The 26,487-nt window shown below is 42.3% G+C and overlaps 2 protein-coding genes across 9 annotated transcripts in view; both read right to left on the bottom strand.

Annotated features, from left to right (window-relative positions):
• kcnc3a (potassium voltage-gated channel, Shaw-related subfamily, member 3a) overlaps positions 1-14,062 on the bottom strand; it is a 122,627-nt gene extending 108,565 nt beyond the window's left edge. For 7 of the 8 annotated variants that reach the window (XR_011980682.1, XR_011980681.1, XM_072693326.1 and 4 more), the window contains exon 1: positions 13,230-14,062. Coding sequence is in view for 5 of the 8 variants with exons in the window: in XM_072693326.1 (XP_072549427.1) it covers positions 13,230-13,297 (68 nt within the window). In the remaining 3 variants the exon portion in view is untranslated. Of the gene's footprint in view, positions 1-13,225 lie in introns of all 8 variants that reach the window. The other variant, XM_072693322.1, reaches the window with a different exon arrangement.
• Positions 14,063-19,537: 5,475 nt separating this feature from the next.
• saxo3 (stabilizer of axonemal microtubules 3) lies at positions 19,538-26,483 on the bottom strand. The gene is made up of 5 exons (XM_072694148.1): positions 26,301-26,483; positions 25,510-25,689; positions 23,991-24,107; positions 23,071-23,162; positions 19,538-20,146 (listed from the first exon to the last, which is right to left on the bottom strand). The coding sequence occupies exons 1-5, from the start codon at positions 26,403-26,405 to the stop codon at positions 19,792-19,794; spliced, it is 849 nt and encodes a 282-aa protein (XP_072550249.1). The 5' UTR covers positions 26,406-26,483; the 3' UTR covers positions 19,538-19,791.
• Positions 26,484-26,487: the final 4 nt, after the last annotated feature.

The raw sequence follows: 26,487 nt of genomic DNA, 5'->3' as shown, positions 1-26,487 counted from the left end.
AACTAGTGCCAACTAGAACTAGCTATAATCAACCAGAACTAACTCCAACCAACTAGAACTAGAACCAACTAACCAGAGCTAGTGTCAACCAGAACTAGAACTAGTGTCAACCAGAACTAGAACTAACTCCAACCAACTAGAACTAGAGCCAATTCAACTATGAAGTAGAACAAGTAATAACCAACTAGAACTAAAACCAACCAACTAGAACTAGTACCAACCAGAATTAGAACTAGCTCCAATCAATTAGAACTAGAGCCAAACCAACTAGAATTAGAACTAGCACCAAACAACTAAAACTAGAACCAACTAACCAGAGCTAGTGTCAACCAGAACTAGAACTAGTGTCAACCAGAACTAGAACTAACTCCAACCAACTAGAACTAGAGCCAAACCAACTATGAAGTAGAACAAGTAATAACCAACTAGAACTAGAACCAACCAACTAGAACTAGAACCAAACCAATTATGAAGTAGAACAAGTAATAACCAACTAGAACTAACTCCAACCAACTAGAACTAGAACCAAACCAACTATGAAGTAGAACAAGTAATAACCAACTAGAACTAGAACTAGTGTCAACCAGAACAAGATCTACAACTAGCTCCAACCAATTAGAACTAGAGCCAAACCAACTAGAAGTAGAATTAGCACCAACCAACAAGAACCCGCACCACACAACGAGAACTAGAACCAAACAACTAGAAGTAGGGTTCATGGCAACCAGAACTAGAACTAGAAATAGCTCCAACCAACTAGAACAAGAGCTGACCAACTAGAAGTAAAACTAGCACCAATTAGAACTTGAACTAGAACTTCAACTAGAACTAGATCTACAACTATAGCCAATCAGTCAGGACTAGAACTAACTCCAACCAACTAGAATTAGAGCCAAACCCAATTATTAAGTAGAACAAGTAATAACCAACTAGAACTAGAATTAGCTCCAACCAATTAGAACTAGGGCCAAACCAACTAGAAGTAGATCTAGTGCCAACTAGAACTAGCTCTAATCAACCAGAACTAGAACTAACTCCAACCAACTAGAACTAGAGCCAAACTAACTATGAAGTAGAACAAGTAATAACCAACTAGAACTAGAACCAACTAACTAGAACTAGAGCCAAACCAACTATGAAGTAGATCAAGTAATATCCAACTAGAACTAACTCCAACCAACTAGAACTAGAGCCAAACTAACTATGAAGTAGAACAAGTAATAACCAACTAGAACTAGAACCAACTAACTAGAACTAGAGCCAAACCAACTATGAAGTAGATCAAGTAATATCCAACTAGAACTAGAACCAACCAACTAGAACTAGAGCCAAACCAACTAGAAGTAGAACTAGCACCAACCAACTAGAACTAGAGCCAAATCAACTATGAAGTAGAACAAGTAATAACCAACTAGAACTAGAACCAACCAACTAGAACTAGAACCAAATCAACTATGAAGTAGAACAAGTAATATCCAACTAGAACTAGAGCCAACCCAACTATGAAGTAGATCAAGTAATAACCAACTAGAACTAGAACCAACCAACTAGAACTAGAACCAAATCAACTATGAAGTAGAACAAGTAATAACCAACTAGAACTAGAACCAACCAACTAGAACTAGCTTCAACCAACTAGAACTAGAGCCAAACTAACTATGAAGTAGAACAAGTAATAACCAACTAGAACTAGAACCAACTAACTAGAACTAGAGCCAAACCAACTATGAAGTAGATCAAGTAATATCCAACTAGAACTAACTCCAACCAACTAGAACTAGAGCCAAACTAACTATGAAGTAGAACAAGTAATAACCAACTAGAACTAGAACCAACTAACTAGAACTAGAGCCAAACCAACTATGAAGTAGATCAAGTAATATCCAACTAGAACTAGAACCAACCAACTAGAACTAGAGCCAAACCAACTAGAAGTAGAACTAGCACCAACCAACTAGAACTAGAGCCAAATCAACTATGAAGTAGAACAAGTAATAACCAACTAGAACTAGAACCAACCAACTAGAACTAGAACCAAATCAACTATGAAGTAGAACAAGTAATATCCAACTAGAACTAGAGCCAACCCAACTATGAAGTAGATCAAGTAATAACCAACTAGAACTAGAACCAACCAACTAGAACTAGAACCAAATCAACTATGAAGTAGAACAAGTAATAACCAACTAGAACTAGAACCAACCAACTAGAACTAGCTTCAACCAACTAGAACTAGAGCCAACCCAACTATGAAGTAGATCAAGTAATAACCAACTAGAACTAGAACCAACCAACTAGAACTAGAACCAAATCAACTATGAAGTAGAACAAGTAATAACCAACTAGAACTAGAACCAACCAACTAGAACTAGCTTCAACCAACTAGAACTAGAGCCAACCCAACTATGAAGTAGATCAAGTAATAACCAACTAGAACTAGAACCAACCAACTAGAACTAGAACCAAATCAACTATGAAGTAGAACAAGTAATAACCAACTAGAACTAGAACCAACCAACTAGAACTAGCTTCAACCAACTAGAACTAGAGCCAACCCAACTATGAAGTAGAACAAGTAATAACCAACTAGAACTAGAACCAACCAACTAGAACTAGCACCAACTAACTAGAACTAGAGCCAACCAACTAAAATGAGAGAATCTGCCACATGCCACAAATGTAAACGTACAGCCCCCGACCCACCAAATCATTCAAATTTTGAACAACTCACCAGGCCAATGTTGAAGGACCAGCGCGGCTGTATGCATCATACACTGTTACCTAATATTGAACAGGTCCTCCTTGTGCAACAAAAACACGCCCTGACAAAGCACAACACCAGAAACCAAAACCCCTGTGGAATTACACTATGTGTCCAAATGTTTGTGGACATCTCTTCTAATGAATGCATTCAGCTACTTTAAGTTGCACGGACTGCTGACACAGATGTGCAAATGCACACACACAGCTTGTCTAGTCCCTGTAGAGAATTACTGCCAGTAGAATAGGACTCTCTGGAGCAGATAAACAACATGAACCTATTAATGAGAACCATGACTAATGCCAGGCGTGGACTAGAGGGGTATAAAGCCCCCAAGCATTGAGCTGTGGAGCAGTGGAGGGACTGTGTTCTCTGGAATGATGGATGATGGTGCCCCATCCAATACTTTTGGGATGAGCTGGGGAGTTAGGGATGAGGTGGGGTGGTGATATTCCCATATGTTTACCTTACTAACACTAACGCTAGTCACTGAATGCAATCAAACTCTCACAGCAATGCTCCGAAAAAAAATTCACTTGGCAGTGGAGATGGTTACTCCAACAAAAGCAGGATAACTCCCTTAGATAACACCCTTGATTTCAGAAAAAGCAATAAATGAGCAGGTGTCCCAATACTTTTGTCCATATAGTGTATTTACTTAATATGCTCCCACCTCACCTCAGGCATTTTTATGCAAGCAACGCCTCTAATGTTTAACATGGTTTAACAGTATGGTTGTTTTCTGCATGGTTTCACCTTGCTTTCTCATTTTCATTCCTTCTGCTCTCTCTCCTCTCTCTCTCTCTCTCTCTCTCTCTTTTTCATAAGTTAGCCTCCTAGGGCTCTTGCTTCATTAAGCGCCTGCAAACTGGCCCAAGCAGTAAAGCCATACGGAGAGGAAAAGACATGAACCAGATAAAGTAACAGCAGGACTGGTTGATTCCTTCCTTCAGTCTAGATGAAAGTCAGTCACCCACTCCAGCATAACTGGAGAGCACATTTCCTCAGTCCAATGTGTCCAACATCCTTACAATGTTCTCCTATTGTTTTTTAGTGAGGGGGTAATTAGATTCTGGGAATCACAAAAGTACCTTAAGACACTGATGAGCTTTTTTTATTAACTTCATACTTCAGAAAAAAATATATATATATTTTTTTTAATATTCTTTAAAAAATATCAAGAATTTTCTGATTTTTCTTAACATTTTTAACTAAGAACAAAAAAGAAAATCTATTCTTAAAAATATATTTAATATTTTCTTAACCTTATGTCGGCCTCACACTGGCCTCGGGCTGTAAGAGGTCAGAAGGTCAGCTTCTACAATGAGCAATTGAAATAGTTCAATAACTACAATATTAATGTCTAATTTAACTGGATTAAAATGAGATTGTTCTTAAACTACTGTTTGTTTCTTCATAAGGAAAATAATAGCTCTCATATTTTCCAAGGAGGGTTCATTTCTTGTGTACTGAAATGGTTTTAATGCTTAGTCAATTTTTTTTACTTGATTTTCCACAGAATTAATTATTAATTAATTTTAGTCATGGTTATTGTTGATATAATTTTTTTACACATTTGTATGATTTTAATTATTATTTATTAGCTACTTATTGTACTTACTGACTGTGCACCCTGTCTCGTGTCTTGTCTATTGTCCTTGTGCTCCTGTGCCTTGTACCATGTCCTTAGCTGCACCGGTTTGGTTGTACCGTACAACCCTGTATTAATAAAATGACAATAAAGTTCAATTAAACTGAATTAAACTGAACCGAATGCTTGAACATTAAACTTTTGTCACGCCTCATTTATGACAAGCTGAAAAATGTTTCTTAAAAAGCTACCCTACAAACGGCTACACCGTAAGAACATAGTTAAGACTTTCTCATGAGAAAATTGAAGGCGTTTTTAGATGAGGCCTCTCAGATTGTCTTATTTAGACGTTTGTAACGTGCAAATCTGAAGCTTTGTAGACGTTTACCTAACGTTCAACTGAACATCTATTAAATGCAACTGAACTGAATGTAAACGATTCTTTACGGAATCCATCACGGGGCAAACTACCTCACATGGGTGAACCTAGGCTATGGGAGGGTTCCAGGAGGGTATGGGCTGGTATGGCGCTTTTACTGGGACCCAGTTGGGCGTCCCAAATGGGCCTCATCTTCACAGCCTACCTTAATCTCGCATGGGTCCGTCCCATCTAGGCCCTCTACGCAGTGTACAACCAACCCATATAGGGCCCATGTTTAACCCCTCCTTGTCCCATCACTGACCTTGGAGGGCATCCATATGTGCGGCCTATATGGAAACCAATTGGGCTTCCCATACAGGCAACATCTAACTCTAATTTTAACCTTAAATACTTAATCTAAACCTTACATCTAATCCTAAAAGGTTAGGTTAGGGTTATTACCAGTAGATTATTATTTACCTGTTTAGTTAAATGTTTAATAGACGTTTAGTAGAAGGTTAGTTGAGGTGTGCAGAGAGCTACAGGGCCCAATTCAGCACTTTTAGACACCTTTGCTGTTTTCCTCGCCTCTGACACGTCGCACTGATATTACACCACAGCGAAAATAACGGTAATAAAATGTTCTCATGTTATTTTAACAAAAATAAAGGATGTTCAAGAAACTTCAGCTTCTGCCTCGATGCGTTTTCCTACCTGTTTTCAGGAAAACGCCGCATTCTGGACTAGGATTGGATAGAACATCATATTTAGAAGGATTCCACCAATCATAACACAGAATTCGACATACTACTAGCCAATCACAGCGATGGAAGAGGCGGGACTTGTCGGAATACAGGCAGAAAGTGAAAAAACGTAGCATCGAATACACTGTATGTCCAAATATTTGTGGACACCCCTTCTAACTAATGCATTCATCTACTGCATCTATTTCACCCATTGCTGACAGATGTGCAAATGCACACACACACACACACACACACACACACAACTCGTCTAGTCCCTGTAGTGATGTGCTGCCAATAGGATATTACTCTCTGGAGCAGATAAGCATGAACCTATTAAATGTCACCATGCCTAATACCAGGTGTGGGCTAGAGGGGCATAAAGCCCCCCAGCATTAAGTCCAATGTGGAGCAGTGGGACTACTGTGTTCTCTGGAATGATGGTTGGTGCTCCATCCAATACTTTTGGGATGGGCTGGGGGTGAGTCAGGGTGGTGCACCGTTCTTGTTGATGAATGCAATCAAACTATCACAGCAATGCTGCTCCAAAATCTAGTAGAAAGCCTTCCTCCCTGGACATTAGAGTCAGTTACTCCAACAAAAGCAGGATCGGCTCTTTTCATTTACCCTTGATGTTGGAAGAAATGCTGAATGAGTAGGTGTCCCAATACTTTTGTCCTTATTGTATATTTCAGTTACACTATATTGCAGTTTTAAGTTTCAATGTAGAAAAATAATATTGATTTCATGGATTTTTTAATTAAGTGTATATATTTTGTATAAAATTATACATTGTATTATAAAACTATACAATTATTTGCTTATAAATATATATTATAATTATATTCAATGCTATTATATTCAACTATACAATTATAAACGATATTATATTCAACTATAAAATTATACGCTATAAAATATATACTATATACTAAAATTATAAACGTTGTATTATATACAACTAGAAAATTCTACACTATATTATATACAACTATAAAATGATACTATACTATACTATATCTTACACTATATACTATATATATACTAAAATTATACACTAAACTATTATAGTAAACTAAAAGTATAGTAAAAGTTTTTGTATATTTTTTGTATAAAACTATACATTGTATTATATAAATCAATCCCTGTTGTATATTTTAATTATATTGCAGTTTTAAGTTTCAATGTAGAAAAATAATATAGATTTCATGGATTTCTTTAAATTAAGTAAACATTTTGAGTCCAAATGTCAACAGTACGTGCATCCCTTTAACCCAGACTAAACAGGGGTTCATTTACTGAGGAAATATGGCATAGAATAACAGGAAAACAGGAAAATAAACCCTAAAAAAAAACTTTATGTCCATGTACGTTTTGACTGAGCTATCTTTCCTTGCTGCAGTAGGCTAATCATTTGGAGGACGGCTAACATCCTATGCGTGCTCAGCACTGATCTTTCACTTAGATAATCCCAAAAATACGTTTTATTGAAGACCACTGATGTCATACAGCACAAATGTGATGCATGCATCGTGTTGGACAGTCCAATGTGAGCTGGTGGAAGTGGCGGGGGATGAAATCGAGGCTACTGTGTTAAAACAGTACACAGCTAGATTACACTCACAGGGTCCCGAAGGCAAGGGGGCTAGGATGGAGTGCGAAACACAGCCCTCAGACTGTTAATAAGCTAAGAAGGGAAGAGATGAGATGAGAAGGATGAAGGGAAAAGGAAACAGGAGTCAGCAGGATGTGTAAACGTGATAGAATTATGGCAGAAAACGTGGTAAACAGAAAGGTGGGGGGAGAAAAGGAGAAGCAGCGAGAAGATGCAAAAGAAGAGAGGGGGAGCGGTTGGACGAGAGACAGTGATAGATTATTAGGTGTGCTGAGTGAGCGAAAACAGCTCCCACTGAAAAAAGGAAATCATTGTTAAGTGTGTGTGTGTGTGTGTGTGTGTGTGTGTGTGTGTGTGTGTGTGTGTGTGTGTGTGCGTGTGTGTGTACAAGGGAGTACTCCAAGTGTGTTGGTGTGGGGGGTGCTTAGAAGGATGAAAGTGCCTGTAGTAGTGAAACCATGCTGCTGTGAAAGAATGGCGAGAAAGGTGAGGAAACTGAAGGTGAAATATGCAATTATGCACTACATCATATACCACTATAAAATTATATATAACTGTAAAATGATACACTACATTATATGCAACTATATAATTATACGCTATATTATTTACAGCCATAAAATTATACAATTTGTATAATATACAACTATAACATTGAACATTATAGTATATACAACTAGAAAATTATATACAACTATAAAATTATACATTATATTATATACATATACACATATACATATAAAATATATACACTATAACATTATATACTATATTGTTTACAACTATAAAAGTATATGCTATAAAACATATACTATATACTACAATTTGTTTTATATACTATAAAATTAAACATTACAGTTAACAGTTTTACATGAAACTATAAAAGTATATACTATACTATACAGTGTAGTATATATACTAAAATTATACTATTTATTTATAAATTAATTATACTATAGCTATTATAGTAAACTATTATGTATTTTGTATAAAGTTATACATTGTATTATATAAAACTATACAATTATTTGTTTATAAATATATATTATAATTATATACTATGCATTAAATTTAACTATACAATTATAAACCATATTATATTCTAAAAAATAAACTAAGAAAATAAAAAATAAACTAAAATTATAAACGTTGTATTATATACAACTAGAAAATTCTACACTATATTATATACAACTACAAAATGAAACAGTATAGTATATAAAACTAAAAAATGATATACTATACTATACCTTATGCTATACACTATATACTATATATACTAAAATTATACACTAAACTATTATAGTAAACCATGTTTATATATTTTTGTATAAAATTATACATTGTATTATATAAATCAATACAATTATATATTTATAAATATATACAAATGTATATAATTATAGTTGTACTATAATTATACACTGTACTATATACAACTATAAAAAATATACAACTGTTAAATGATACTTTTCAATATCTTATAGTATACATATTCCATAATTGTACATTATACTATACAAATGCCTTTAGATACCAGCTTGTCCTGCATTTCTTCTGAAATCAAGGGTATTACAAGGGAGTTCATCCACCCATTGCTGCAGTAACACCCTCTACCCTTCCGAAAATACTTTACACTACATGTAAGAACATTGTTGCGAGGAGAATTTGATAGCTTTCAGCCTTCAGCTCAGGTCATTTGACATTACGTTAATGTGACCTTGGGTAATTAGTTCTACCACTCCAGCTTATCCCAAAGATACTGGAGAGAGCTCCATCACTCTTAAGGAAGCAGCTACACCCCTTTATTCCCCTTCTGAGAACACTTTACACTACATGTTGGAACACTGCTGTGAGGAGGACCTGATTGCATTCTGCCTTCACCTCAGGGAGTGATGCTGGATGATGAGTTTCGCCATTTCAACTCATCCTCAAGGTACTAGATGGAGCTTCATCACTCCAGAGAATGTAGCTAGACCCCTTTATCTCTCTCTAGGCAACTTTCGGCATTGGGCATGGTGACCTAGGGCTCGTTTCTGGCTGCTCTGGAGAGTCCCATTTTATCAGCAATGCTTTTCAGTGGAGATTATAGACCAGTGAATGCACCAAGTATGTCGCTGAATTCGGCGATTATCAGGGGTGTATAGATACATTTCGACATACAGTGTGAGGCCTGAACTCACTGCAAACGTTGGTAAGATGATGAGAGAAAGCCTGGAAAAAGACTCTGAATGAGAGACCTTTTCCTTTTTGCTCTCACACTCGCCGGCTAGCCGGTGTGCTGAGGCACGGCTGCATCAAGCCCCCATTCCCCCCTCCTCCCTCCGTCCCTCTGTGGTGCAGTGTTGGTTCTCCTGCTTTTCTCCTGTGTATCCCACTGCAGTTTACACTCGGTGGTGCTCAAGGGCCACCTAGAGGGCAAATAAGGCAACTACAACCCCCAAAATGCTGCAGTCCCCCCTCCTTTCCTTTCCTTTCCTTTCTGCCTCAGTATGAACGATGGATTACGATGACTACTGGTGGTGCTTCTGCTCATTTTATGCTCTGCACCTGCTTCCAGCATGTGCATATGTGTACGTTCACCTTGCTTAAGCTTTCAGCATGCATCAAATTAGCCTAGCGAGGGTCTGCTGGACGAGATGCTGGACGAGTCCACTGTGATCTCCACCTCTCACTTTCTCGGTCTCGCTCTTTTTTCTTTTTTTGTGGGTGAACCCCAACACTTTCGGCTCAGACGCCCCCATTGAACCCTAGTCGTGAAGGATAGGGACGTAAACAAGCGTTTTACTGGAGAAAGGAGGAATAACACAACACCGCGAGAACCGCTCTGTCTAAAAAGCCTGAAGGTCATCTGTAGGACTTTGACCTCTGGGCTGAAAACAAACAAAAAAACAGGCCCTTTCCGAGATCTTAAGGTTGAGCTTGTGTGAGGAAAGATAAAGGAACAAGACCTTCGTCTCACAGTGACATCCTTGATACCTGTGTGTCTACATTCCTGTATCTAGAACTAACAGTATTCTTAAGATAGTTTTAACACCCCCCCACCTCAACTCCCCCCCACCACCACCACCACCCCAAGCTCCATCTCTCGTTAAAACCTAATTAATAAAAGTGCCCTCTCCGGTTAATTACCATCCCTTTATAGTTTCCCATTAAGCACTCAGGGAATGAAGCCGGAGAGGGAAGGTAGAGAGATGGGATATAATTGTGTTAAGCCAAATCACATCTGAACTTGATGGAAACTATTCTTAGCAGGGGAATAGAGAGCGAAAGAAGTGTGGCGGAGGTGGAGGTACGAGCGACAAGACGGAAAGGAGGGAAAGGACAAGGTGGAGGGCTTAAAGGTGAGAGGTCAGGCTGGTGGAGGTTGGAGGCACGTCTTTGGGAGCGAACAGGTACGTGTGGAAGGTGTGACGGCTTTCTTAGCCCAGGTTAGGTTTACAGTCGCCCGCATAAACCCAACCCTCGTCTGGGCTTAGGTTACCCAGCTTATTCGCACTTAATGAAACATCCTCCAGTTCATTAAAGGAGTACTCCACCAATTTCCAACATAGTCTCAATCTACTGCAACAGTAGCGTACCTTTGATTACCACGGACAATCATCGTGATGCCTCTCCCTGAACTCAGAAAAGAGCAGAAAGCTGCTGGCTTTCACACATTTATAATAGAAGTCAATGGGCAGATGCTAAAAGAAGAGTCTATGGGTTTTAAAGTAGGGATATGTGATAATATGTGATCATATGGAATCACATCTGTATAGGCGGATAATAGCTTGGCATGGCATGTTTAGATATAGCTGATGATGAGGCATTTGGTGGTTTGGTGGTCGACGTAGTGGCCAATGGCAAGAGTAGGGTTTAATTCACCAGGTCTGCAATCACACTACACCAATAAAAGTCATTGGACACCTATTGGACTCCTGACACTACTTTTACCCCCTTGTGTACGACTCACGATTCAAATGTACGTCACTTTGGATAATATTTATTGCAATAATATCTGCCTTTTATTTATTTTACTGCATTGATAACCCTGTAGATTTTGCTGTAGTGCAAAAATATTAGATCTCGGCCTACAGATCCCATATCGGTGCATTCCTATTGTAATAGGTGTGCTTTCAGGGTACAGGGAACAGTGCAGATGCGACAAATACAGATCAGTTTCCCGTTAAACTGCAGATAGAGAACAAAAACATGTGGACACAACGTCTAGTGGCAAGAAAAACAAAGACAGGAGGATCACTTCTAGGTAATACACTCACAAGAACCGGACCCAGCTGGCCACCAAAGTCGACTGACGTTGTTATTCGGTTGATTGTAGGGCGAGACGTTGGGTGAGCAAAATTCAATGTCATGACAACGTCTAATGCCAACATCAGTTTGATGTGGAACAGCGACGACAGCTGACGTTGATATTTGATTGGTTTTAAGTTGTGGTGGTAAGTAACCACAATAATTCTACGTCTTCTAAACGTTATATTGACGTAAAATTACAACATTTAGTTGGGTTAAGGAGGTATGGTGACCCAAGCACAATGTGTGCGAAACATGATAATGTTAACATCCACGCAACGTGAAATTCTAACGCTGACGTAAGACGTAAGATATGTCGTCGGGTTAAAGTTAAGACATTCAGTAATCAAAATCCGACGTCAACGTCATGTTGATGTAAAATACCCATATTCAGTTGGGTTTTTGAGGTATGGTGACGTCCAAACAATGTGAAATTTTAACATTGTTAAGACGTTGATATGCTGTTGGTTCATGGTCACAGTGTTAAGCAACCAAAATCCAACATCTTCCAAACGTCATATGCCAACGTCATACTGACGTAAAAAATCTATATTTAGTTGGGCCATATTTGAGGTGCTGTTAACATCCACGCAACATGAAATTCTAACATTGTTAAGACGTTGGTATGTTGTTGTTTTTAAGTTACAATGTTAAGTCATCAAAATCAAACATCTTCCAAACGTCACGTCAACATCACGTTGATGTAAAATACCCATATTTCGTTGGGTGTTTGGGGTATGTTAACGTCCACACAACGTGAAATTCTAACATTGTTAAGACGTTGATATGTTGTCATTTTTAAGTTACAATGTTAAGTCATCAAAATCAAACATCTTCCAAACGTCATATGCCAACGTCATACTGACGTAAAATACACATATTTAGTTGGGCCATATTTGAGGTGCTGTTAACATCCATGCAAAGTGAAATTTGAACATTGTTAAGACGTTGATATGTTGTCGGTTTTAAGTTAAGATGTTAAGTCATCAAAATCCAACATCTTCCAAACGTCATATGCCAACGTCATACTGACGTAAAATACACATATTTAGTTGGGCCATATTTGAGGTGCTGTTAACATCCATGCAAAGTGAATTTTGAACATTGTTAAGACGTTGATATGTTGTCGGTTTTAAGTTAAGATGTTAAGTCATCAAAATTCCAACATCTTTCAAACGTCACGTCAACATCATATTGATGTAAAGTACCCATATTCAGTTGGGTTTTTAAGGTATGTTAACATCGACGCAACGTGAAATTCTAACGTTGTTATGACACGGATATGTTGTTGGTTATATCCAAAATTCAACGTCTGTCTAACGTTGGAGCTTGATGTTGACCCAATGTTGGATTTTGACAGATGTGACATTGATTTCCAACCAACGTTGGGTTTTGACGTCAACCCAATTGTCCCTTTCAACGAATAAATTCAACGTCAGAGTCCAACATCTTTCGGAGGAGGGGGTTCACAGAGTATACATGGTGCAGGATGAACCAACAGAAAATCTACAGGGTGCGAGGACCGTCTAGCCTGCTCCCGGGTCTCCTACATCTGCTGTGTAAGCACATTCAGAACACACAGGGTGCACATGGGTGTCCTTCCACCTCTGTTCCACTTCTGAACACATATGCACAGTGGAGGGGAAGGTGAGGGCACAGGTGTGCAGAAGCAACCTAACATATAGGCTACCTACTTGTTGAGCCCAATGGCTGAATGCCCACAGCAGCACTGCTGGTACTGCCATTAGGTCTCACTACGGAGGAAGCTGGGGTGGGGTGGAGGGGGGTTGCACAAAGATCACGACACGGACACAAATCCACACACACCACACATCACACCACAACACCTAGAAGTACTTACTCACTCGCTTTGGGCTCTGGCTGGCTTTCGTGCGTGCGCAGCGTGCGTGCTAATGGACACACACACGCACATACACACACATGAACACACAAAAAAAGGCAACTACAAGGTGGGAATCTGGCTACTTTCTCACTGAAGGCTGGAGTCCGTCTCAGAGATGGCAGGTGGAGGAGGCCTGCTGGCTGGATGGTCTTTAATGAGAAGACTAACAATTAGAGCCCCTGCACTTAAAAGCCTGCCCTGCTGTAGCCCCCCTGAAGCCCTCCTGACTTCTTCTCCTCCATGCTCGAGTAGAAGCCTGCCCTCAAACCAGCCCCTGGCATCTGCAACATCTCGTTCCTGCCTCAAAATCTACAGCTCTCCTCCTTGCTCAGCTTCCTTTGGACCAATATGAAGACCAGTTGCTACACCAAGCTACTGAGCTCTACCCTCTCCACACTTGAAGACTCCCTGCTTTCATTCAGGTCGTGTGTTTTTTTTCCTCCCTGAACCGTGCAGCCCCATCCATCCATGCACCCTCCCTCTTCAGCTCTCTCTCTCTCTCCCTGTTTTTCTCTATGTCTCTCACTCACGCCTCATCAGCATCCCCTGTCTTCTCCTATCACTTTCCTCTCTCTCTCTCTTCTCTTCTTCCCAGATCTGCCCCCCAAAAAAAACACCTGCTGGCGATGTGTGCTCAGAGCCGATCACACACACATAAACACACACACACACACACACACACACACACAGACCCAAATGAGTGTGTGTGCGGTTCAATGAATCCCTGAAAGCTCCAGTTAACCCTAAAGCTAAACACAGTCGTCCGTTCCTCCCCGTTTCTGTCGAGGTGTGTTTTTTTTCGCGCAGGGTTATTCCTCTCAATCTACTGCTCTCTCTCCCGTCCCTCTCTCTCTCTTTCTTTTCACACCTGTATTCCGCCTAGCACCGCCCCCTGCACCGAGATTGGCTGCCTAGTGGAGGAATTGCGCGCCCTGCTCCTGCGCTGATTGGCCGGTGGCCTATTTTTTAAGAAGCCTTCCTATTGGTTTAGTTAAAGGAAAGCGTTGAGCTGACCTAATACGACATGCATTACATGTCCAAATGTTTGTGGACACCCCTTGTAATGTAATGTAGGTAATGCATTCGGCTACTTTAGGTTGGTGCAAATGCACACACAGGCACACCTCGTCTAGGCCCTGTAGAGAAAAGGTAAAGGTGAAATGGGTCCTCCGCATTTAACCCATCTGTGGTAGTGAACACACACACACACACTAGTGAACTAGGAGCAGTGAGTACACACACACCCAGAGCGGTGGGCAGCCAACTCCAGCACCCGGGGAGCAGAGAGGGTAAAGGGCCTTGCTCAAGGGCCCAACAGTGGCAGCTGTTCCCGAGCCCGGGAATCGAACCCACAACCTTGTTATCAGTAGCCCAGCGCTCTGCAGGGATATACTGTGGAGCAGTGGAACTACTGTGTTCTCTGGAATGATGATTGGTGGTGCCCCATCCAGTACTTTTGGGGTGGTGATCATCCGACATCCTGACCTCACTAACGCTCTTATCAAATCCTCACAGCAATTCTCCTTCAAAATCTAGTAGAAAGCCTTCCTCCCCGGACAGTAGAGTCAGTTACTCCACTTTTTAAGACCCTTGATTTTAAAGAAACAATGGATGAGCAGCCGTCCCAATACTTTTGTCCATGTAGTGTACTTGTTCTAACTGATCATCCTTTATAGCCATCGTACAGCAGACTAGGGGCAGGGTGCACACACTCCCAGTGGAGTGTGTCCGGGGAGCAATTGAGGGTTAGGAGGGTTGCTCAAGGACAATTTGGCTGTAAATGTTGAGGAAGGGGGAAGCAAGCCTGGGTTGAAAGCACTTGGGGGTCTTCTCAGGGTGGGCTAGGCCCATTCATAGCCACCGGCTAGAGAGCTATAAATCAGAGTGATGGAGCGCCACACGATATCCTTGGGATTAGTTGGAGTGGCAGGACTATTCACGCAGTTTCAGTATATGACCTCTCATATGCTCTCTCAAGGCTAAATGCAATCAAACCTCACAGCAATGTTCCAACATCTATGGTAGAAAGCCTTCCCAGAAGTGCAGAGGTTGTTAAATGGAGAGATTAGGCCCTGTTAGTAGCCTTGATTTCAGAAGAAACGCCAGACAAGCAGGTGGTTTCTTGGACGGGGTCCAGCGGTGATTACGCCATTGGCACTGCAACCAAGTCCGAGACTAGGTTTAATCCATGTCCGGGAAATCGGCCTGTAATGTATCTCTGGCCAGTCGCTAAGCTTTAAGCATTATGAGGCAGCAATTTGGAGCAAATAGCCATAGGTCTAATTGCTTCATCGTTTTAATATTTTTTTTATTACAACAAGGAAGCTCAGTTAATCAGATCAATAAAAGAAACCCAACAGCTGTTCCAATGTAAAGGCAAAGCTAATGCTAATAGCTAAGCTCATTACCAGTTTGTCACTTAAAACTTGACATAATATGAATCTGGCAGTTGTTACTTGTCGCTGAACGCAATCAAATCACACCAATGTTCTTCCCTTGACAAAGAGAAAGTTACTCCAACAAAAGCAGGATCAGCTCTTTTTATTGCTTTGATTACAAAGAAACATTGAATGAGCAGGTGTCCCAATACTTTTGTCCATATAGTATATTTGTACATATCGCATATAGGTCTATAATTCCAGAGGACACAGTAGTTCCACTGCTCCCAGTTCAATTCTGGGGGGCGTTATACCCCTGTAGCCCACCCTGGCGTTAGGCATGGTGCCAATAGGCTCATAATGATCTGCTCCAGAGAGTCCTATTCTATTGGCAATACCAAAAGTGTGTGTGTGTGTGTGTGTGTGTGTGTGTGTGTGAATTTGCACATCTGTGTGTATAAGCTATGGGTGCAACTTAAAGTAGGTGAATGCATTCGTTAGAAGGGGTGTCCGCAAACTTTTGGACACCTAGTATATATACATGCATGTCCAGTGTTATAGGGTCTATTTCTAAGCATGTGAACTGAATCAGCTGATGGACCACTTGTGAGCACGAACTACTAGCCAATCACTACCGAGGGGAAGGGCCTTCCCTGAATACGGGTGGAGAGAGGAAAAAACCCTCTCCCCCCCCTCCCTCGTTCCGCACAAGAAAAGGTGGCAGCTGGTCCCCCCTCCTCAAACCCCACCCTGTGTCCCTTAACCATGTAGACGCCAGGAGCTGGCTGCTGCTGCAGCAGTGTAACCTCAATACCGAATTTAGCCTGACATGGATCTTCCTCAGAGCGGCTCGGTGCAGTGTGAGAGCACACGCGCGCTCAGCCCTGCATCACATCTGGTGGTCATGGCCGGAACAGTGTGTGTATGAAGGCAATAGAGAGCCGTGCTGCTGAGGCCGAGTCCTGTTCATTCATGCTGTGAATTCATTCATGTGTTAAGGGAGCGTTTCCTCCCGTCTCCACCTCCACAAGGCTGGTGTGTTTTGAGTATCCTGGGGGAGTGTTGTCCTCCTGTGGGCGAGCAGTTGGATGATGGTAAAATATGATAAGGCATGGCAGGATGGTACAATATTTCCCAATAAAAATACGCTGCTAAATACAGGCTGTGCACGAACCCTGCTGCTGAACACGAGTATTAAATTACAAAGGTTAGGGTATCAGATCAATGAGGCTTATCTGCTTATCTGCACATTGAGTTTCGATTGCTGTAAGCTAAATTAATGCAGAAATCATATTTGGACAGAGATGCTGCAGCACAGTCCAGCAAAGTCAGCAGTCAGGAACGGTCTTCCCAGGTTTTTACCAGCTTTTTGGAATGGGTTTTTGTGAAACTGTGTCTTCTAGGTGGTTGCTATGGTGTAGCTATGTGGTTATTATGCCCATAGCAGTGCTCCAAAATCTAGTGGAAAGCCTTCTTCCCTGGACAGTAGAGACGGTTACTCCAACAAAAGCAGGATCAACTCTTTTAATTGCTTTGATTCGACTGAAACAGTGAATGAGCAGGTGTCCCAATACTTTTGTCCATGTAGTATATCCTTTGCTGGGTATATACTCAGCAACGTCAGGAGTCAGGAGTGGTCTTGTCAGGTGGTTTCTACTTTTTTAAATATGTTTTTGCGAAACTGGTATCCCAGGTGGTCGCTGGGATTATGTTGCTAAGTGGTTGCTAGGTGGTCATTATGCTGTACCATGTGATTGCTGTGTGGTTGTTAGGTAGGTGGTTGTTAGGGTGTTGCTATCTTATCCCAGGTGGTTGCCATACATGTGTGCTATAGTATAGCAAGGTGGTTGCTGTGGTGTTGCTTAGTGGTTGCTACATGGTTACTATGGCATCCCAGGTGGTCACTATTATGTTGCAAAGTGGTTGTTGTAATGTTGGCTAGTGGTTGCTAGGTGGCCGTTATGGTATACCACGTGGTTGCTATAGTGTCGTAGGTGGTTGTTAGGGTGTTGTCAAATGGTTGCTATCTTATCCCAGGTGGTTGCTATGCTGTAGTTGCTAGAAGGGTACTGTAGTGTTGCAAAGTGGATGCTTTCATTTTGCAAGGTGGCTGCTATGGTTTCGCTAGGCGGTTTCTAAGGTGTTGCTAGGCACTTGATATGGTATCCCAGGTGGTTGCCATACATTGGTGCTATGGTATAGCAAGGTGGTTGCTGTGGTGTTGCTTAGTGGTTGCTAGGCACTTGTTATGGTATCCCAGGTGTATGCTATAGTGACTTAGGTGCTTGTTAGGGTGTTGCCAAGAGGTTAATATCTATCCCAGGTGGATGCCACAGTGTTGCTAAATGGTTGCTAGATGATTTCTAGACAGTTGTTATAGTATCTCAAGTTGTTGCTATACTGTCTGAAATGGTTGCCAAAAGGTTGCTGTGGTAGCCCATGTGGTCGGTTGGGTGTTAGTAGTGTATGTGTATCATCGGCACATAAGAAGGATGTACAGACTTTTGCAGCCCATTGATTCTGTTTAGAAAATAAATGTAAAAATCGTTGCTACGCGGAAACCTCTTAACATATAGCTTTTCATTCATTTCCTTAAGACTCTTCTGATCAGTCTGATCTAATTAAACTAATGAACATCGACCAATCATCTCAGACCATGACAAAAGAAACAGCAGGAAAGCTGTCTTTTACGACAGTGACCTCACTGCAGACCTCAGGACTGCTGGACTGGATGGGACTGACATAATTTATTACTTCAGCAGAAAACAACCCCACCCAGTTCAGGGTCCTGTGTGTGTGTGTGTGTATGTTTTGGTCAGAGGGTGTTTCTGTAGGTCATAATTCACCATACAATACTCGACCCTCACCCACACCTGCACAACATACATACAGACACTTCTCCACGCTTAGTAGTGAGGGGGTTTACAACAACAACAGGGAAATGACTGTAATAATGGTCTCATTAGTCATTCAGTATGCATGTCCAAATGTATGTGGACACCCCCTCTAATAAATGCATTCAGCTACTTTAAATTGCACCCATTGCTGACCATATGTGCAAATGCACACACTCAGAGCTTGTCCAGTTCCTGTAGAGAAGCATTGCCAATAAAATAGGACTCTCTGGAACAGATAATGAACATGAACCTATTGGTTCCAATGCCTTACGCCGTTGGCTAGAGGGGTATAAAGCCCCCCAGCACTAAGCTGTGGAGCAGGGGAACTACTGTGTTCTCTGGAATGGTTGGTGGTGCTCCATCCAATACTTTTGGGATGAGTTGTGGAGCTTTGGATGATGTGGGGTGGTGATCATCATCCTACATACTGACCTCTCTTCTTCAAAATCTGATAGGATAACTTCTTCCCTGGGCAGTAGAGACAGTTACCCCCACCGAAGCAGGATAAACTCTTTTTAATACCCTTATTTATAAGCAGGTGTCCCAATACTTTTGTCCACATAGCTTAACAGAGAGGAGGTTATCTTTAGAAATTCTGTACAACTCTAAACCTTTGCTGCACCCTCGCTCTCCCTCAGTCTGTCTGGCAGGTTGCGGTGGGAGACGGAAGGGGAGGGGAGGCAGAGATCCAGAGAGCAGGTGGGCGGAAGAGAGTGAAGAACAGGGGCGGGAAAAACTCACATGGATTCAAAAGCTAATTTGCGAGATGCTGCCAAATACCCGCTATTTTTTCTTCTACTCCCGGCCTCCCCGTCTCGCTTCTTGCAAGAGCTCCGCTCGCTTCAGCTGTCTCGCTGTGAAGTCAACTGCCTGTTCAGCAAGATCTCTCTCTCTCTCACACACACACACACACACTGTCTCTGTTTACACACACTGTAAACCTTACCCACAGACTGGTTCTGAAATACAAATGTTTATTGACTATAGGCTACGGATTGGACAGATGGACGTTACACTCCTAAAGATGAAGGTGCTTCAAGGGGTTCTTTGAGCGATGCCATAGAAGAACCACTTTGGTTCCGGAAGCAGATCCTTAGGCTTGCCCATTTTTCCACCTTCCAGCCATGTTTATATCAAAGATGTATGACCTTGACCTCAAGTGAAGGTTCTTTGGCATCGCTCAAAAATCCAATAGAGCATTCATTATCTACCGGTTCTCCACATCTACCAACCTCTTCCCTAGTCCTCCTCAGACAAGCACCATCTTTCCTTTCCCACAGGTCTGATTCTCTGTGTTGTACATTTTAGGCACCTCCAGAATGTGCTCGGTCAACCCCCTGCCACTCTTCTCTCTGCATTTTGCCCCGTCCTGAGCAGCAGCAGGGGTGTGCAGTTTGGGGAGACAGGCTGGTACAGTGAAACTATCCATGTACAGACTGTGTCCACCACCGTGGGGCAAGGCCAAGCATGGGCGGGGCAACTGCAGCCGAGAGGCTGCGTCAGGTGGGACTTTATGAGGGGGCAGGCGGCTGAGTGCTGCGCTCTTGGTCAGGGTTCCTTGAATGGGCGGGGCATTCAGGGCTGAGGGAGGAGCCAATTCAGACCTAAAACAGACAGAATAATAAGCCACATGATCAAACTACAGTGCTTTTTACCATAGTTAAATCCAATGGGAAAAGTTTTGTAATCATTACACACTTGCACCAATCAGCCATAACATTAGCACCTCCTGCATAATGCTGAGTTGGTCCCCCTTGACCATTCGGGACATGGACTTCACAAGACCTCTCAAGGCGTTCTGTGGTATCTGGCACCAGGCAGTTGGAGGCAGGAGCCACTGAAGATGAAGTTAATCAATGTTTTTCACAGTGTTATGGCTGATCGGTGTATGAATAAACAACAGAATGCAAGATATGCAATATAATTTTATCAGTAATAACCACAACATAAAATGAGTCTCCCCATCAGTGTAGTTTGTTAATATTAGGCTATGGCAGCCAAGCAAAATAATGGCCAGATATCACTGAATGGTACTTTTGAGGTACTGTAAAATGTCTGTGTAAAAACAGAGCTGAAAAAACAGCTCAATGCCAAACCCCCAAAACTGTTACATCACAGTCTTGACTTACAATGTACAAATACCCCGCCCACTAGCGAAAGCTCTAGTCACAGCCGGTGAAATAGTATAACACGGCTTCGACTTCAGGACAATATGATGTTGATGATACTGGAGAGCAGAAAAGTGAAAGCTGTGGGAGCAAAAGGGGAACTACGCTAGGCTAAAAGCTAACACTAGCCGACACTAGCTTTTACTATCTCTTCTCTCCATCATCCGCGCCCTTGAAAACAAACTGGACTCCCTCAGCTGAACCAAACTGGAGCTAAAAAGGGAAAGTACTGACTTAATATTCAGCTTTCTGACAGCACATCGCACTGAGAGGACCCGGTGAGAGGACAGCAGCACTGTCCAGTTCAGCGTGGGCCGTCACTGGTGCTGGAAACCAGCAGAGCTTATTAATTACAAGCTCTCGTAAAAAGAAAATCTGTGTGTTTCATAATAACAGGGAGGTAAATAGACTTGCAACATTGCATCTAAGCATTTTTCACCCCAACTAAAGTCACAAACTCACTACTTGTGCATTAAACAACAACTTTAATACTCAATAAACGCATTAATTTTATGGCAACATTAATAACTTGGCACATTAGTAAAAAATCAGTTAAATGTGCTGCTGGTTTGCTGTGTTTCGAGTCCATTAGCCTCTTACTTCAGCACCTTGTTTGCATCAACAGCTCTGTCAGTGGAGATGCATTTTGGACTTTGTGGGCCCTTTGAGAGTAACCTTCTTTCCCCTATCACAGGTGAGGAATCGATCCACGAGCGCTGTGTCACGGCTAGGATTCAGAGTGCTTCCTCTAAAGCCCCTTAAAACCAAGGAAGGGGGTTTTAAGTGCCCTTTAAACAAAGTGTTTCCCGATGATTCAGTGACCCTCTCAGTTCTGAGGTCAGCTCAACCAAATGTACTTATTCAAAGGAGCCCTGGAAGGAATACGGGTCCACGGCCAACTTATCACTTACACACAGCCATGCATCACTCAGTGACAGTGAGCGTTCATTGTGTTTGTGTGTTGGGATTGCAGCCGCTGTTGTTGGCCAGAAACAGAAATGAGGATTTCAATTACATTAGCCTGCCTGTTGCATATAAACGTGGGCAAATGAAAGCTACTTGGGACGGTCAGTGCACAGGTTGGGTCGTTTGTTAACGAAGGGGATACAACACACTTTTTTGTTGTTGCTTAATTTTACTTAATTTTTTTAATTTTTTTTACAATTTTTCCTCTCCAATTTTAGATAGCCAACTACCCAAACCACACATTCCTGCTCTCCGCTTATCACATGTAATGCCCTGGACACTGGAAGAGTGATGGCTGAGGCAGGCCTCCTCCCACACATTCCTCTTTTTGAACTGCTGCCAAAGCAATGTCAGCAGGTAACCAACGAGGAATCTCAGAGGACAGCGTCGGGTACCCAGCTCTGATGCATCGGCTAGCAGATGCCTGTGCCGGCCAGCATCTCACTAAAGTAATGTGGGGGGGGGGGGGAGCCAGGCCAATTGTGCTCCCTACAGGGTCCGGCTGCTGATGGCAGGCAGTATGTACCCAAATCACCTATTGATGACTCGGCTGAACTTGCTAGGATGGTCTGATCTGGCCTTGCTGGCAGTTGTTCTCCGCTCCTAAATGATATAGTGGACAGAGGAACGTCCATCTTTTTTAACCCCTTCCCAGACTCACCTGCATCTACAACCTTCTTTCTAAAGGCCTCAGAGAGCTCTTTGGATCTGGCCATGGTGATCATCCTACCCCTCACTTCAACCATCAAGAGCACCTGACAGGTTTACATCAGACAGACTCCTCCAGAATAATCCTCTCTAACCATGTTCTGATCATCTGCAGCTGATGTTCTGCACCTGATACCAATTTTACACAGTCGTAATAAAAAATAAATGTAGGGGGTTCCAACTTTTTAATTACAGGAGAATAACAGTTCTATTAATTACATTTTACACATGATTTAAAAAATAATTTTTTAGTTGTATGTGTGTTTAGCTATATTACCAAATGTCCATCGGTTTACATGAGATGCCCTATTTTTTCCAGTGTCCCATGATATCAGCCCTTTAACCGATGGCAGAACTGTCCAGCCATGACTCATCCTGTGCATAAACAGCCAAAAAGGCACGCTGCAGGTAGCTGGGAGCAACTGTTGTTTTCTTGCTTTTCAGGAGTATGATTTGCAATAGCGCAGTATGGGTATTTTAGACCCCACACTTTAAAAGTCTCCTCTCGGGTGCGGCGAAATGATCCATGGCTGTTTTCTCTCAGCTACTGATTTATGATTGAATCTCCAACCCACTTCTGCCAGTATAAACGATTACACCCCATGATACCAAGTACCACCGCCACCACGGGCCTAATTCACCGCCCATCCGTGCGGCTACACTGCCCTCTGGTGGTCAGATCTCACCTGCTGAAGCGCCTGTAGTCCGCCTGAGATGTGCTGAGCTGCGGCTCTTTGGGCAGAAGGGCTGGGGCTCGGTCAAGTCGTCCATACAGCGCCTGGTTGAAGAAAGAAGAAGCAGCATAAGTCCCTCCATCAGCCCTAAAGTTCCATTAGAGTAGACAGCCAGGCCTGCTGAGAGCTATATAATCCTTAGGCTAAGAGGAGCCTATCCATTAAGATACTTTGCATGAATTATCATTATTTAGCATTAATGTATTCACTTCCTCTCCCTCTGACATGCTAATATTTTCTTCCAGCTTCCAGGAAAGGCCTCTCTGCTCGTAATCCCCTCTCCCTCTCATTTACTCATTTAGTCCACAAATCCCTGCTTTCAGCTCTGTGCTGTGCACCTTACTGTCAGCTCCTTCATCCATCACGCTGCTGTCAGCTCTAGAACCTTCTCCTGCATCCATCAGCTTTACCTCAGTATTTACATCTTACAAATTAGTACACATTCAGAATGAAAAGGAGGTTTAAGGTCAAATATTTGTGGACACCCCTTCTAATGGCATGGGCTAGAGGGGTATAAAGACCCCCCAGCATTGAGCTGTGAAGTGGTGGAAGAACTGAGTTCCCTGGACTGATGGATGGTGCTCCACTCAATGCTTTTAGGATCAGTTGGGTAGTTGGGGATGCGGTGGGGTGGTGTCCGTCCAACATCCTGACCTCACTAACGCTCTTGTCCCTGAATGCAATCAAATCCTCACAGCATTGCTCCTAGTAGAAGGGGTGTCTGGATACTTTTGGACATATAGTGTGTATGTCACGTTCCCACTGTCGTAAATAATCAGTCTGAAGATTAACACCTGAATAAAAAGACAGCAACTAAAGACGTTAAAGCTGCAAGAGTGGTAATGGTTCCCCAGCCTGTCAGTCCCTCTTACCAGCAGGGTCCTGCAGTGGTCCACTAGAGGCTCATGTGGTGCTGACCGGCCTCTGTAGCAGTCTTGCATTTCGCTGACAGGCTTTGAGACAACCTTGACTGACCGGCAATCCCGGAGCTGTAGTGAAACATCAGTACAGACACAGTATTAGGTGAAGTCAATTTGCATAGCGATCTCTACAGCCTGAAGTAAAGCTACTTTACAGAAACACAGAAATAAGATTTAAAAGAACCGAAACAATAAAACATCTAAACCCAAAAGAGCAGCCAAAGACGACAGCGGCAGGAAAAAGTCCCTCATAGCTGGAGGAAGAAACCTGGGAGTAATAATAATGATACTATTATTATTATTATTATTATATATTACTATGAATAATAAAAATAACAATAACAACAACAATAATAGTAATAATAATATGTAACAACTAAAAACAATAATAACTAACTAGTGGTGTTGCTAGGTGGCTGCTATGATATCCCAAGTGGTTGCTATGGTAATGCTAGGTGGTTTCAAAGTGGTTGCTGCGGTATCCCAGGTATTTGGTACAACGTTGCCAAGTGGTTGCTAGGTGGTTGCTATGATGTTGCTAAGTGGTTGCTATGGTATCCCCAGGTAGTGAGTATGGTGTTGCTAAGTGTTTGCTAGGTGCCTGCTATGATATCCCAGGTGGTTGCTATGGTAATGCTAGGTGGTTTCTAAGTGGTTGCTGCGCTATTCCAGGTATTTGGTATGACATTGCCATGTGGTTGCTAGGTGGTTGCTATGATGTTACTAAGTGGTTGCTATGGTAACCCCTAAGTAGTGGGTATGATGTTGCTAAGTGTTTGCTAGGTGATTGCTATGATATGCAAGGTGGTTGCTAAGAGTTAGCCAGGTGGTTCACTTGGTGTTGCTAGGTGCTTGCTATGATATCCCAGGTGGTTGCTAGGGAAATGCTAGGTTGTTTCTAAGTGGTTGCTGCAGTATCCCAGGTATTTGGTACAGCGTTGCCAAGTGGCTGATAGGTGGTTGCTATGATGTTGCTAAGTGGTTGCTATAGTAACCCCTAGGTAGCGGGTATGGTGTTGCTAAGTGTTTGCTGTGATATTCTAGGTAGTTGCTAAGAGTTAGCCAGGTGGTTCACATGATGTTGCTAGGTGCTTGCTATGATATCCCAAGTGGTTGCTATGGTAATGCTAGGTTGTTTCTAAGTGGTTGCTGCAGTATCCCAGGTATTTGGTATGGTGTTGCTAAATAGTTGCTAGGTGGTTGCTATGGTATCCCAGGTGGTTGCTATAGTGTTAAGTGGATGCTAGAGGGGGTTACACTGTAGAAAGGTACTATGTGGGACTGCGGGACAAAAAACACAGAGAGAATCTGGCAGAAAATATATATCGGATAACAATATAACCACCATACCATAATAATAACAACATTTAGAAGATTTATATTGCAAGAGAAACTGTCTTTTAGTGATTAAAAACCTCTATATACATTAATAATTATTATTCTTACACACACACACACACACACACACTACCTTTTGAGCCAGTTCATTCAGGAAGTGTGTGTTCCAGTGAGGAGAGGCTTTGGAGTACATGGTGTTGCCCAGTGGCCCATCAATGGGTTTGCTGTCATACTCAGTGTGGGAAGTAAGAGAGTAATGTAGGGGTCCAGGAACTCGGTTCCCCCGCTGGAGACGAGGAGGGAGGGGGGCATTCTGGAGGAATAAATAGGCCGGTTAAACCTCTACTGCCTCATGTGCTCAAAGATCAATAACATGCTATAATCAATATGTTTTGCAGATTAACATTACAAAAAATGTAAACAAAAATGTTTCATTTTGAAGAAAGTAGATGATACACTATATGTCCAAATGTTTGTGGACACCCCTTCTAATGAATCCATTCAGCTACTTGAAGTTGCATCCATTGCTGGTGGTCCGCCACACCATAACAAGGTCCTGGAGAAGATAGAGGCCGTCTCACTCTTGTTTATCATACACTACATGTCCAAATATATGTGGACACCCTACCCTTTGCTGACACAGATGTGCAAATGCACACACACACACAACAGTAGCTACTGCCAATAGAATAGGACTGTCTGGAGCAGATAAACCCGGACATATTGGCTCCAACTGTTGGCTAGAGGGGTATAAAGCCCCCAGTATTGAGCTGTGGAGCAGTGGAAGAGCTGTGATGAGTTGGGGAGTTGGGGATCATGAGGTGGGGTGGTGATCATCTCTTGCCGCTGAATGCATTAAAGAACAAACAATGAATGAGCAGGTGTCCCAATACTTTTGTCCACATAGCGTATATAGCTACACACCTTACAGCTCTCGGTGTGGACAGGCGGCAGACGCTGATGAGAGTAGTGCCCAACACCCGCGGAGGTCTGAGCGAGGCTTAGCCTTTCTCTACACCAACGGTCCATCAGCTCACCAGCAAACCAGAGACCAGGGTGAACTACAGCCCTACTCACAGCCCACACTGCTCAGTTAGCCATTGCGTCTTCT

The sequence above is a fragment of the Salminus brasiliensis genome, chromosome 12, assembly GCF_030463535.1.
Source record: "Salminus brasiliensis chromosome 12, fSalBra1.hap2, whole genome shotgun sequence".
Lineage (NCBI taxonomy): Eukaryota > Metazoa > Chordata > Actinopteri > Characiformes > Bryconidae > Salminus > Salminus brasiliensis.
Note: the sequence above shows the minus strand (reverse complement) of the source record. Positions and strands in the feature narration are given on the sequence as shown.